General features: G+C 37.4%; 1 protein-coding gene across 5 annotated transcripts in view; it reads right to left on the reverse strand.

Annotated features, from left to right (window-relative positions):
• Positions 1–13,980, reverse strand: part of LOC106079646 (neurogenic locus notch homolog protein 1-like) — a 51,027-nt gene that overhangs the window by 10,780 nt on the left and 26,267 nt on the right. For all 5 annotated transcript variants that reach the window (XM_056045473.1, XM_056045474.1, XM_056045475.1 and 2 more), the window contains exons 12-16: positions 12,080–12,352; positions 10,324–10,453; positions 8,225–8,445; positions 3,821–4,090; positions 1,180–1,302 (exon numbers count right to left, since the gene is read on the reverse strand). In XM_056045473.1, the coding sequence (XP_055901448.1) occupies positions 1,180–1,302; positions 3,821–4,090; positions 8,225–8,445; positions 10,324–10,453; positions 12,080–12,352 (1,017 nt within the window). The remainder of the gene's footprint in view (positions 1–1,179; positions 1,303–3,820; positions 4,091–8,224; positions 8,446–10,323; positions 10,454–12,079; positions 12,353–13,980) is intronic.

The raw sequence follows: 13,980 nt of genomic DNA on the forward strand, positions 1-13,980 counted from the left end.
GTGTTTATGTCGCAGAGCCATATAGGATAAGGATGAGGATGGTGTTTCACATATGACTACGCAAACCATATTGCGACCTACTTATGTTTCCACACCTGATGCGGACAACGCCATTATCCACTGATGGGTTGTAAAATGTTTTATATGTTTCGGATGTTCCTTCAGAGTTGAAGATAATTACATCCTAGTCCAAACCTCCCGCAGGACAACGGGGGATGGGAGCGGGCAGGGTTTGAACCCGGGACCATCGGTGAATCTGAACGACAGTCCAGCGTGCAAACCGCACGACCAGGCAGCCATCCTAATTAAGTTAATTAAGTTGTCTTTAGTCTTTAGCACCTGTCTTCTGCAAGGGCTTTCTTTTGGCCTCAAAAATCTATCCATGGTGTTTAAGAGATCTCCAGCTGTCTCATTTAGAGGTCATCTGCTGCCAGCTTCTCAACTCTATGGCAAATCAGTTGCTCTATACAGACCTTACAGGGGGCATCATATATATATATAATGTAATGTTAGAGAAATAGAGAAACATGCTAAAGGGTTACATACAATGCTCAATTGTAAAACCTATAGAAATTTTCTTTGTGATAACTATAAGCTAATTAGTCTATTATTATAATTAGGCCTATTTATGAGCTAATATTTATTCTCTCAATTTGTCAGAATAATAGAAAAGGAATGTAAATTCATAGCAAACCCTATTCCACTGAAGAATTTTTTAAATATGTCGTGTGGGCCTATATATATAGATCTACGAGTAGGCCTAGTACTACGAGTACCATCCTCGGAATTTTTTTTTTATTAAGGGCTTTGAAGCTAGATAGATCTAGAGTCAATCTAGACTGTCTAGTAGATTTTAGCTTCCATTAAAAACATCTGATTTACTTAAAAAGGCAGTTAATTTTTTATATCTAATAGGGCCTATATCTAGATGAGTAGATCTATACTGTCTATAGGCCCTAATTATCACATTTGTGACCTAGGCTAGACGGTGAGTAGTAGGCCCTAGATTTAATTTCAAGCAAACTAATTACATTCTATACCTAGAATATCGTCTAGATCTAAAATCTAAATATGAGTCATAATTTTAAGTATATACAGGCTTAAATCATTTCTAAATCTAGATCTATATAGATCTAGATATAAATTAGATGATAATCTAAATCTAATCGTAATCCTTACCAACACAATTCAGTTGTGTCCCTTCATCAAGTTCAAGGCCTTCAGGACAAACACATTGCTCTTTACCAGGACTGATAATGTAGCATGAGTGTGAGCAGTGCTTCACAACACAGTCAGAGCTTTCTTTTAAAAAAAAAAAGATTTATTTAATATATTTAGAATCTAAAACTATTTTTGAAGTCATAAATATAGAAGTAGAAAGAGCTATTCCTAGGACTATAGTGGACACTCAATCTAATACTCTTTTATGGTTGTTTTATGTCTTTTTCTTGTAGATCTAGATCTATATGCCAGTTATCCAATAGGCCTAATAGTAATTTACCAGTAACTAGTAATACTCTTATGATTATGGTTGTTTTATGTCTTTTTCTTGTATGTGTAAGTTATGGTTCTGTGTTTTATGTATTATTGCTGCTTTACTTTTGCAGATTAGTCCATACATAATACTATGGGCCAATGAATTTTTGACCCAGAGATCTCAGAGGGTTAGGGTAAACAATGTTATATCTAATGAACGCATAGTTAACACAGGGGCGCCCCAGGGGGCTAGGCTGTGACATCGCCATTGTGGTTCATTTTGTACACAAATGATTTTCAATCCGATAGTTCTTGTTGCTCCTTCACAAAATTCGCCGATGATGCGGCTCTTCTTGGACTGCTCTCAGAGAGCTCAGACGTAATTGAGTATTTCAAAGAAATAGAACACATCGAAAAATACTGTAAAGACAATTTTTTATTATTAAATGTAAAAAAAAACAACAAAGAAATGATAATTGATTTTCGTAGGGACAAGAAGGAAAATGATATTGTTTCTGTAGCTGGAGAGACTATTGAAATTGTGCAAACCTTTAAATACCTTGGTACTATCCTAGACAATAAACTAAATTTTACTGCAAATACTGATTATATCAGCAAAAAAGGGCAGCAAAGATTACGATTACTAAGAAAACTGTCCTCGTTTAATGTTAGCGAAAAGGCCTTGGCTATGTTTTATCACGCTCACATCTGCAATATTTTAAGTTTCAATATCACTGCCTGGTATATTATGGCAATCTGAGCATTAAAAATAAAAATAAACTTTATAGAATCCTAAATGCTGCTGCTGGTAAAATCATTGGCAAAAAACAAACCCCATTTGGGCAGTTGTTTAAATTGAGACAAACATCTATAAAAAAGCTAACAAGATCCTCGAAATAAAGAATCACCCTTTGTGTAAGGGTTTTGTGATTTTACCATCACAAAAGAGATACAAGACACCGATAGCAAAGACAAACAGACACAAACACTCTTTTGTTCCCCTGGCAATCAAATCATTAAATAAGAACAATCTGGTATAGACTTTGTCACATGTAAACTATGTATGAGTCTGGTGTGAATGTACACTTTGGTTATAATGTTTTTCGTTTGGTGTAATGCACAAATTGTAAGACAAATTTCCATACGGATAATAAAGATTATTATTATTATGTTAGAAATGAACGAGTAGTCATTCTCTGGCGCTGCCAGGGTCGAGTTTCGATAAAGAGAAACAAAATTCATCGTAGTAGGCCTACCTTTAACAGTTTCCACTGAGGAATTTTCTGGTGATGTGGCAGGTCTGCAGCAGTACCGCCCTCTGACAGGCAATGAAGATGTTCCTAGGAATGTTAAGGGCCTTGAAGGTGTCTGTGAGGTCAGTTGTTATTATCCCCTCGGTTGATATAACAATGGGATATATTGTTATTTTGGACAATTTCCATAGACGCTTAATTTCCAAGCCCAGGTTCCCATGTTTTCTTTTGTTTTTCTATCTCAGTTTTTCTTAAATTATGAGACAGTGGTACGGTGATATCGATAATGGTAGCAGTTTTTTCTTTTTTATCGATGAACAGCAGATCCGGGCGATTGAAATCTACCATTTTGTCGGTCAGAATAGGCCTATCCCAGTACAGCAGATGTTCAGTAGACTCGAGAACCTCCTGCGGAGAGTATTTATAATAAGGGGGAGTGTCCTTACCGATCAATTTGTACGTCAAAGCCAGGTGTTGGTGTATTAACTTTGCAACTTGGTTATGGCGACCTAGGTTACTCTAAGTCAAGTCAGGCACTGAAACTTTCAGTGAAGGAGTTAATGAATTAGATCTAGATAATTAGATGAAGTAGGCCCTATTATCAAGATTAATCAAGATCATTTAGATCAAGATCTAGATCTAAAATTCAGATATAGATCTAGATATACAGTTTCAAGAGTTGCTCAGTTTCCCTTCGATGTAGATCTAGAATGTCTAGATCTAGACTATAATAAATGTTTACACTTGACTACAGACAAAATAGTCTAAAAATACTACATTGCTGAATACTAGAATAGTATTTTACACCTTTTTATAATTACAAATTAAACACTGTCATAAACTAATGTATCTGTAGGCCTAGTAATGCAACTAACATAATAAAAAAGTCAGTGGCGTAACTAGGGTGGGGGGAGGAGGGGGGATAGTTTGAAAATCTTCCTGGGCCCCACACTTGAGGGGGCCCCAAAAAGAGTTGGTTTTATTACATTTAATATTACGTAAAATGAAGGGGTCCCCAAAGAGGTCACCCCCCCCCCGGGCGCCGATTGATAAAAAAAATTCCTAACCCTGCACCTGAAAAATATCCATACCTTCACAATTTCCAGTGTTCACATTAAGTTTGTAACCTAAGTGGCACTGACACCTGTAACTTCCTTTAGTATTGATGCAGTCAGAGTTTGGTGGGCAGACTTTGTTGTTGGTGCCCATACATTCATTCACATCAGTAAAACAGTCTCCTGATGTCCAGCCAAGCTTGCAGATACATTCTCCGTTAATGTTGTCACAGAACTGAGTGTTTTCTTTCACACAGCGACAGTTCTTGTCACATGACTCCTTGCCATAGGTAAAGTTTCGACACGCTGTAATTAGATTTCATGTCATTTAAATGTTTTAAATGTAATTTTTTTTCAACTTAAAAAACAAAATATGTATAGACTATAACTAGGCCTACTTTGTCCCCCATCAGTGTTAAGGCATGCCGTCAGGGGGAGGGGGGGGAACAAACAGGATTCTAATCTGGGGACCCAACAGAAGTGGAGCCCGTACGCGCTTTTAAAAATGCGTTTTGTATACGTCTTTGAATGAAGAGAAGGCAGATGGGCCCAAATTTCTGAGGTCCAGAACATTTTGGGCGGAGGTTCTGATTTAGATAATCAGTTGTTTTTTTTCCTACAAATTTACAGATCTTGTTTTTAAATGAATTTAAATATATCACAGGAAATAGACTTGATAACGCTACATCACACGTGAATGAATAGAGTAGCAATAATTATGGAACATGCAATAATCTTGTCTTATTGGACTCGAGCTTAGTTGTATTTGTTGAGAGCCTAAAGGCAGCAAAAAAAGAGTTTTCAAACACCTTTTACATCTCCAGAACGCGGTCAACGACCTTGCGTACGCTGCCGCCTCTTTCGGTTCATCTATAAACCTCGGGAAAACAGAAGTTATGTTCCAGAAGTCATCCAATAAAACCTAGTCAGCCCGGAGGATCACCGTAAACGGACAGCCCCTTATCGTGGTAGACCACTTCACAAATCTGGGTAGTATAGTATTAAATGACGCCTCACTTTCAAGCACTGGCGGATCCAGAACTTTGGAGTGGGGGGGGGCGATTTTTTTTCCAAACCCTAACCCTAACGCCCAGTAAACCCTAACCCTATGCATAAACGTGCGTACAGCATATATATATATATATATATATATATATATATATATATATATATATATATATATATATATATATATTCGATATATGAGAATAAAATAAGACTGTTTCTCAATCTTCGGCGAAAAAAAAAACAGAAAAAAAAAACAGTCTTTCTCTTGCAAGCTTGGGGGTCTGGGAGAGCGCTTTAAGCTTCTTCACTGGGGTTCGGGGCGAAGCCCCGACGCCCAAAAGCGTTTTCTTGCATTTTTCTCTGCAGAAACGCATTCTTCTGACATCTACAGCTCATTATTTATCAGTGGGGTTCGGGGCGAAGCCCCGACGCCAAAAGCGTTTTCTTGCATTATTCACGGCTGAAACGCATTCTCCTGACATGTACAGCTCATTACCTATTAGTGGTGTTCGGGGCGAAGCCCCGACGTCCAAAAGCGTTTTCTTGCTTTTTTCTCTGCAGAAACGCATTCTTCTGACATCTACAGCTCATTATTTATCAGTGGGGTTCGGGGCGAAGCCCCGACGCCAAAAGCGTTTTCTTGCATTATTCACGGCTGAAACGCATTCTCCTGACATGTACAGCTCATTACCTATTAGTGGTGTTCGGGGCGAAGCCCCGACGCCAAAAGCGTTTTCTTGTATTTTTCACGGCTGAAACGCATTCTTCTGACATGTACAGCTCATTATTTATTAGTGGGGTTCGGGGCGAAGCCACGACGCTAAAAGCGTTTTCTGGCATTCTTCACTGCAGTAACGCATTCTCCTGACCTACAGCTCATTATTCATTCTATTATAAAGTGCCTTTTGAATAATGAGAAAAATATTCTAATATGAATTTATAGTCCCTTAATACATTGCAAATAAAACCGATTTGTTCTTTGAAAAGATTAGATACCCCACATATTTAGATTAAGGCCTTGAGGATCGCCGCCGAAAAAAAAATATTCGATTAAAAATATTCAATAAAATTCAAGCATAAATTGTGAGTTATAGTCCTAAATTTATTTAACTAGAAAAATATGAGATAGAGTAAAGGTTGGAAAAAGTCGACTAGGAAATGATTATCTGGCTTTTGAACTCATCTCAACCGTGACTGTTATATTGAAAAATTTCGCTTGAATTATAACTTTTCCAAAGCAAAGTCTTTCTTAAAATAGTTATGATAAATTCATGTGAAATTACACAAACTCTGTCTGGAAAGGGGAAGGGCGGTAAAATGAAAACGATTAATCCTCGCTCCTTTTTATAATTTCTGCTAATGATTGCATTTTGCATTAAAGAATAGGGGTTGGGCGACTCGATATAAGAATTTACTTTATAGCATATATATATTATATTAGTGACAGATTTTTTTTATTTTGTAATTTCTTACTATAATACAAAAAGAAAAGGTATTGATTTGTCCGATGGGGGGAAGGGGATTGCATGTATCGCACTTCCACCTGTTTATATTATATAGATATTCGACTAATTTTGTTCACATACTATGATTTCTCCATAAAAGTAGGACCACCCCCCCCCACTCAAAGGGTTTAGATGGGAAGGGTGGTGGAGGTATTCGCTCTTCCCCTTCCAATCGGCCAACAGGTGAACGAAATTATATAAAGACCGGTTAAAATACCAATAACAAGTTTTAATCATATAGATATTTAATTGATTCTGTTAGCAAGCTGTGATTTCTACAAAAAATAAGACCGCCCCCCCCACTCGAAAGTTTATGGTGGAGGGGGGGCGGATTGATGCCATCGCCCCCTCCCGACCCTACCAAATCGGCCAAAATACTAGAAAGGGGGGGGCGAAATAATCTAAAAATACGTTGAAATATAAATAATTAGTATATATTATTAACATAAGTAATAAATTCGCATACAAATTGTGTGAATTCGATACTATAATTCGTCCGCCCCCCCCCTTCGGGGGGGGGGGTCGGCCGAGTGGGGGGGGCGATCGCCCCTACCGCCCCCCCCCCCTGGATCCGCCAGTGCTTTCAAGGCAAGTTGATAACCGTCTTGCTAAGGCCAAAAGCGCTTCTGGATGCCTTCAGGCGAGAGTTTGGCGGAATAAATCACTCCGCCTGCCTACAAAAATCAATGTCGACCAGGCGGTGGTTCTCTCAACCCTTCTATATAGATCTGAGACATGGACACTATACAGAAAGCAACTAAGACTACTTGAGCGCTTTCATCAATGATGTTTGTGCTCCATCATGGACATACGGTAGCAAGATCGCACTACAAACAGCGATGCCCTTGCGAACGCCGGTATGGACAGTATGGTCTGACAGTTACGCTGGGCAGGGCACGTAGACGTATCCCGTATGTTAGACGAACGTATGCCAAAGGCAGTCTTTTTTTTTTTGTGAGCTAAAAGGTGGTCGACGTAACAGAGGCGCCCCACGTAAACGCTTCAAAGACCAGCTTAGGTGTCAACTTGCCTTAGCTGAGATAGAAAAGAGTACCTGGTTCCATGCGGCCTCAGAACGAGACAGCTGGTGGTCACTCACAAAAGCCGCGAGAAACACATTTGAGACCAAAAGAAAAATCCACTGCCGAGGATAGATGCAGACGGCGAAAAGAAAATCTAAATCGACCAATTGCGGACAATAGTTATGTTTGCCCTGGGAGTGGCAAAAATGTAGGTCACAACTGGGGAAATAGTGCATTCCTCATTAATCTTCGGATTCGAAGACAAACATGGAAGACGCAACAAAGTAAAGTTCCCCTTTCAGACCTTGTAGTCTATAGGGCAGATGATGTAAAGGTCATCTGTTTCTGTGGCCTACTGTTAACAAGGGTGTCCCTGTCATGTGGCCAGCACAACGACCAACCGCCTTTACTTTTCCCTAACTAATGTCAGGTACCCATTAGAGCTGGGTGGGCCCGAAGATCCCGAAATTAATAATCCCAGTTTTCACCAGGATTCGAACCCCGGTCTCCGGTTCGGAAGCCAAGCGCTTTACCGCTCAGCCACCGCTCCTCCATGGAAGACGCAACATTACCAATAACTGTAGAATGAGAAAAAAATAAATGTCAGGGGCAGGTATGGCGAGAGTAAATGTATTTCTACTTTGTTGCTGTTTGGGTATGAACGACTTTTATATATTGTTTGCACATGATATTTTTTAATTTTCTGGAAGTGCAAGTGAGGTGGGTTTTTTTTTTTGCTGTCACGGAGTTTTCAATAGTTCTTCTTTCTTAGATAGTTTTAGTTGAGATATTCATGCTACTGGTAATTTATGTTTTGACTTGATGGATGGTATGGGCTGGGCTTGACTGTATAAATATTATCTTATAGACTAGATTTTGCAAAAGAATAGTTAAATACAACTTACTGTGTGATGTGTATGTCGCATAAAAGTTTTTATCATTGTTATAATAGCTGGAGTCAGAAATAAATCTAACCAGCATATTATTCCCTGTTGTTCGGATAACACTGGGGATGCCACTGCCACAGTAACGGCCTATGCGATGACTTGAAACGTTATTACCATCATATATTTCAAAATATTGGTTTTGACAGCCGTAGCTACTATATAAGTAGAATGTAGAGAATCTGCAAAGGTCATTAAATTGACATGTAATCACTATTGTCTCCATTTTAAAGAAAATAGCAAAGAGAAAATTTACTTAGACATCTTTAATCAGACATCTTGAATTAAATGGTGGTCTTTTCTTTTAAAGTACAGTACAACATTTTTTGGTTTACTCTCAATAACCGGGTGTAGTCCAAGTTCTCTGTCAATAATTAAATCCTATCACTTTGAAGTCTTGCATCCAACTGACTTCTATTCTATATCGTTGCTCTATTAGTCTGTTATAAAAAGTAAAAAAAAAAGTAAAGTTCCCCTTTCAGACCTTGCGATCTATAAGGCAGGTGAAGTTAAGGTGCGGCCAAATCATTATTCCAAGGTTACTATTGAAACAAAAAGTTAAAAAAACTAAACTGCTTAAATATTTTATATAACTTCTAATTATTCCATTATCATTTGAAATTTAAACGATTTTCGTACACAAGAAATTATTTCGGAAACTAGAACAAAAAAAAAAAAAAAAGAGCAGCGTATGAGGGACTCCAAAGGTTGTTGTTTTTTTTCATAGCCTCCTACTCATTTCTGACCTTGAATTTTCGCGGGTTGTTTGTATTATTTGTTTTGAGTCGAATAGCTAGCACTGTAACAAGATAAATTACCGGCAATTCTATTTTAATAACATTGTCACTGTGGGGAGCGCTAGTTCATCTCATGTGGAGGGCGCAACGTCCTGGTAAAAAAGGGATGTTATGAAGTGTGTGTGTTTCCTAGGCGACGATAAGAAGAATTTAAGCAATTGATTGGTGGTTATGCAGTGACGATGATGAAATTAGCATACCTAGTTCAAATGTGAGACGAGCTTAAGACATGAAAATTAAAGAATTTGAGAAAGACTGGAAATGTTGTATCTCAATTCATTGTACTAGTTACTTTATTTTCGATGTTTAACTTTGTATTTAAATCAAAGAAAAATATTTAGCACTGAGTTGCTTCATTTGTTGGATAAATGTGTAGGTAATTCTGAATACCTGTGTATCAGATGATAGTACATACAATGCACATCTCTCCAAAATACAATTGTGATAATTATTACAAAAGTTTACGGAACGCTGAAAAGTTCCACTTTCCATTTGCTTTTGTATTATTTTGTTTGCTTTAACGTAGAATAACAAATAAGTTAACATGTACACGTCCAAACCATTTAACATTGTTGAGCAGTCAAAGTTATGGAGATATTGCATATAGATCATGATCATTTACTCTGTTCATTGTAATATACCTGCCGCAGCTCATCAATTATAATCGTTGCAAATACAGGAGCATTACTGAGTAGTCGTAACCAGATTAGTTTTTAATGTTGACCACAAAGCACCAGGATGTCTGATTTCTGAATGCATGTAAATCCGAAATTGTTCATAATGCATTGTTCATAGTTGTACTTGAGGGATTCAACAACGGTGCAAATATGTAAGAAAAAAATTGAATGGTCTATAAAAAATGGAATCAAATCAATGGGCACTTTTGGAACAGTGTCCAGCTTAGTCTTAATGGAATTTTTTTTGTAGAAAAAAAAAAGAGGGGGGGGGCGGTCACAACCATCGCGTCGGCTCTGGTTAGGGCCGTCTGTTTCTTTGGCCTACGGTTAACTAGCAGGGTGTCATATGGCCAGTACAAAGACCAACCGCCTTTACTTAAGACAGATACCCATGAGAGTTGGGCGCACTACAAATCCCGAACTTTAAATCCTAGTCTTCACCAAGATTTGAACCCAGGACCCGAGGTTCATAAGCCAAGCGTTTTAACCACTTTGTCACCCAGACTAATATCACATCATAATAAATAGGCCTACGTCTTCCTTAGACCGTTGTGAAGTTCTAGTTATGTTTTTAATATAAAATTACCTGAGAGATATGATAAAGTCACTTCTCACACTGATAAGCCATGAGCAACTAGCGTTTAGTATCACAAACCGATTAGTGTAAAAGTAGTTGGTGATCTCGCCGGTTTCATTGGTAAATATCTTGTTGCAATCTAGGGAAAAGATAATAATTTAATTTTTAGTTAACAAACATTATGTAGAATTGATGCACAATAACAAGATAAAAGTAAAAAGTAAAGTACCAATTACAGACCTTGCTGTCTATAGGGCAGATGATCTAGAAGTTATATTTCTTTGGCTCACGTTTAACGAGGGTGTCGTGTGGCCAGCACAGTGAACAACTACCTTTACTATTGTTAGGTACCCATTATAGCTGAATGGACTCAGAGGGGGGCCATAAGATCCCGAAATTAAAAATATGAGTCTTAACCAGGATTTGAACCCGGGTCTCTCTGGTTCGGAAGCCAGACGCTTTACCACTCATCCACCACACCTCCACTATGACAAGATGCCCAACCTTATTTGGCTTGCGGGCCACGTCAATGAAAGATATAGCAAATGAAATGACCAATAAATAACTTTTAATTGAAACCAGGGTTTTTAAGTTCATTTATTGAATATGTGAGTACTATGTCTATATGTTCGTCCGTAAGCGATTATGCAATGCGAGCTACTTAAATCGCTTGCAGAGAGGCTAATTCCTTTTTAATAATGAAAAGTTTTGCAATCAATTTGAACTACATTATGCTTTTGGGGAAAGGGGCCTGGGCAAAGAGTATGGCTACTGGAGGTCTCGAGGTCCTATCCAGTTGATGACTTGGATTTTGACATTTTTAGGGTCAACCCAACTTAACCTTGCATTAGTTAGGTAATGTAAAACAAAGTTTTCCTTTCAGGCGATGCAATCTATAGGGCATTTGATGTTAAGGTCATCTGCTTCTCTGGCCAACTGTTAACGAGCAGGGGGTTATATTACCAGCACAACGACCAACCGCCATTATTTTTCCTAACTAATGTCAGGTACCCAGGGGCCAGGGCCGGTCTTAAGCCACTGCAACCTATACGGCCGCAGTGGGCCCCGCGCTTTCATAGGCCCTGCGCTAAGTATATCTGTAATTGCATAATGATGCAAAATATACGAAAAAGTTGTGGAAATTATTTTTAAAATCTCCTGAAAATTAGACAAAATTGTTATATGGAAAACACAAATCTTACGCGAATAAAAAAAAAGCATTGTCAGCTTTCATATTTAAATAAAAATATAATAATAGTGCGAATTTTAACCGAAACGAAAGTTGGACGGTGGAAGAAGAATTACGACACACGGTGTCGCCATTGCATGGAGGACGACGAAACAATAGACCACATTCTTTACGAATGCAGAGTTCTGCACGAAGGACGATTGGGACAAGGAGTAGATAGAGAGATAACTGGTTCATGGCCGACACAAAGGCTGTCCTTGTACGGGGACAAGGCAACCTTAAAACTCACTGCTCTCTTCCTCTCACGTTCTCTAAGGCAGTAATTCACAGCATGTTTTTCGCTGCCAATGGGGTTTCTGAATTGGTAACCGTTGATTACATTTCCATGGTAGCTCTTTAACAATGTCGAGTACATCGACAAAATGTCAGTTCATGTTTATGATTGTTTTAGCTTTTTTTTTTTTTGGTTACATCTTTCATGTAAAACAGAAAACCTAATTACATAAGATGAAACCAATGCAAAAACCTAACCATTTAAGACATAGCTGATATATTCAAAAATATTGTCAAACTCACCAATGTGTTCACATGTTTTATTAATTACTTCAATGTAACCGTATTGTTGATCACAGTAACACTCGTAGCCGCCGTCTGTATTGGAACATAATGAGTGAGGCTGACAAGTGTACATCCCATAGTAACACTCATCATAGTCGTATTCGCAATAAGTATTTGTCCAGTTAGGATAACAAGAGCATTGACCATTGTAGGAGTTGTATTTTGCTGTGTGATCTCTAATACAGCCGGTGCTTCTTTCACAGTCAGGTCCGTATTTCCAGTTAGTGCAATCTAAATTGAAAGAATCACATTTAAAAAAAAAGCTAATTTTGGGAAATGTCAATTTATTCAAAACAATATATATAATATATTACGTCTATTTAGACAATAGTGGATGATATTCTTGTTTGGTATAAGTGTAACACACAGTTTACAGAATAATAAAACCAGAGAAACTTAACACAGATTCTTATCTTATCTTATATGATACAGACGTTACTTCAAAAAAAGAAGATGATTACGTCCTACGCGTCCTTCATTCAGTCATGCATATTAACCAATGACTTAAATTCTGCCAAGTCACTGGTTTTCCTGGCTAGCTCAGGCAACTCATTCCATGCTCTAATAGCACTAGAGAAGAAGGAGTATTTGTACAAATTTGTCCTAGCATATGGAACGAGGAATATGCACCTTGTTACCCTAAAATTACACGTCTGGATTTTTTGTACTAAAGGGTGGGGTCAGGGCCGGTCCTACAGATTGCGGGGCACTATGCGAAACGGATAGTGCGGGGCCTAGTCTGGGTAGGGATAAGAATAATAAGTGAAAAAAAAGAACTAAAAAAAAATAGATTGGTCATTGCATTTTATTCATACTTTACTAAGCGCAAAATCACGGTCAAATTAAATTACGAGCCAACTACAATATATATAATTTTTTCAAACTACAAACCGATAAATATTCACATCTGCCTTTTAGATTTGAGTAGAGCCACTATTGCGGAACAGTTTGCAGCTACTTTTAGTTTTCAATTTTTTGCTCCGTAATGGTTAGACCTATGGAAAAACTAAAAGTATCTAGGCATTGCCCATCCATTTTCCGATAAAAATAGACGTATTGTTTAGTTTTTCAACAGATATTTAAATTTTACATTCAAATCGACTGAGATATGGTCAGTCACAATTACGGAACAGGATTTTTTAAGAAGTCACAATTACGGAACACGGTAAAAATGTCGGAACAAAGCCTATATAAAGCATATATAGTCTTATATAATACTTGAACTCCTTATCCTTTACATTAAGCTTATTTTATTGAAGCTGAAGACAACACATTGTCACTTTTTAATTCTTTACCTCTTTAATTTAATTGACGTCACACTAGCCTGATTTTCCTTACAAGATTTTATCTTCCACTATTCTTTGATTCTTTTTTTGTTAAATTAATATTATATAGGCCTATATGATTTTATTTGATATTATAATTTGTCCTCTTTTTTGCTGGACGTCTGGTAATCATAAATATATATTATATGTAATATTATTGTCTAAATGTTTTTAAATTTATGTTTACTAATACAAACTCATATTTAAATTCAGATAATCTAAATCACTATGTAAATATTAAGCTAAATGCGCAGGTCAAATAAATGACATCTATAGAGTTCCACAATTGTGACTATCTTTAAAAAGGTAAAAACTGGGTTAATATCTCCCAATTTTTTTTAAATTAAATTCCTGGTAGATAGCTATGAAATGAAGTTTTCCCACATCCATTTATAAACCTAAAAATATGTATATCATGCAGGTGATGTGTCATTATCATTTTTAAAAAGCTTTTAGCCCTGACCTATGTGGTTCTCCTGGTACGTAAAAAATAATGGACGATTCCACGCCTGTCAACTTTAACCTGGATTAAAA

This window comes from Biomphalaria glabrata, chromosome 11, assembly GCF_947242115.1.
Source record: "Biomphalaria glabrata chromosome 11, xgBioGlab47.1, whole genome shotgun sequence".
In the NCBI taxonomy this organism is placed as follows: Eukaryota; Metazoa; Mollusca; class Gastropoda; family Planorbidae; genus Biomphalaria; species Biomphalaria glabrata.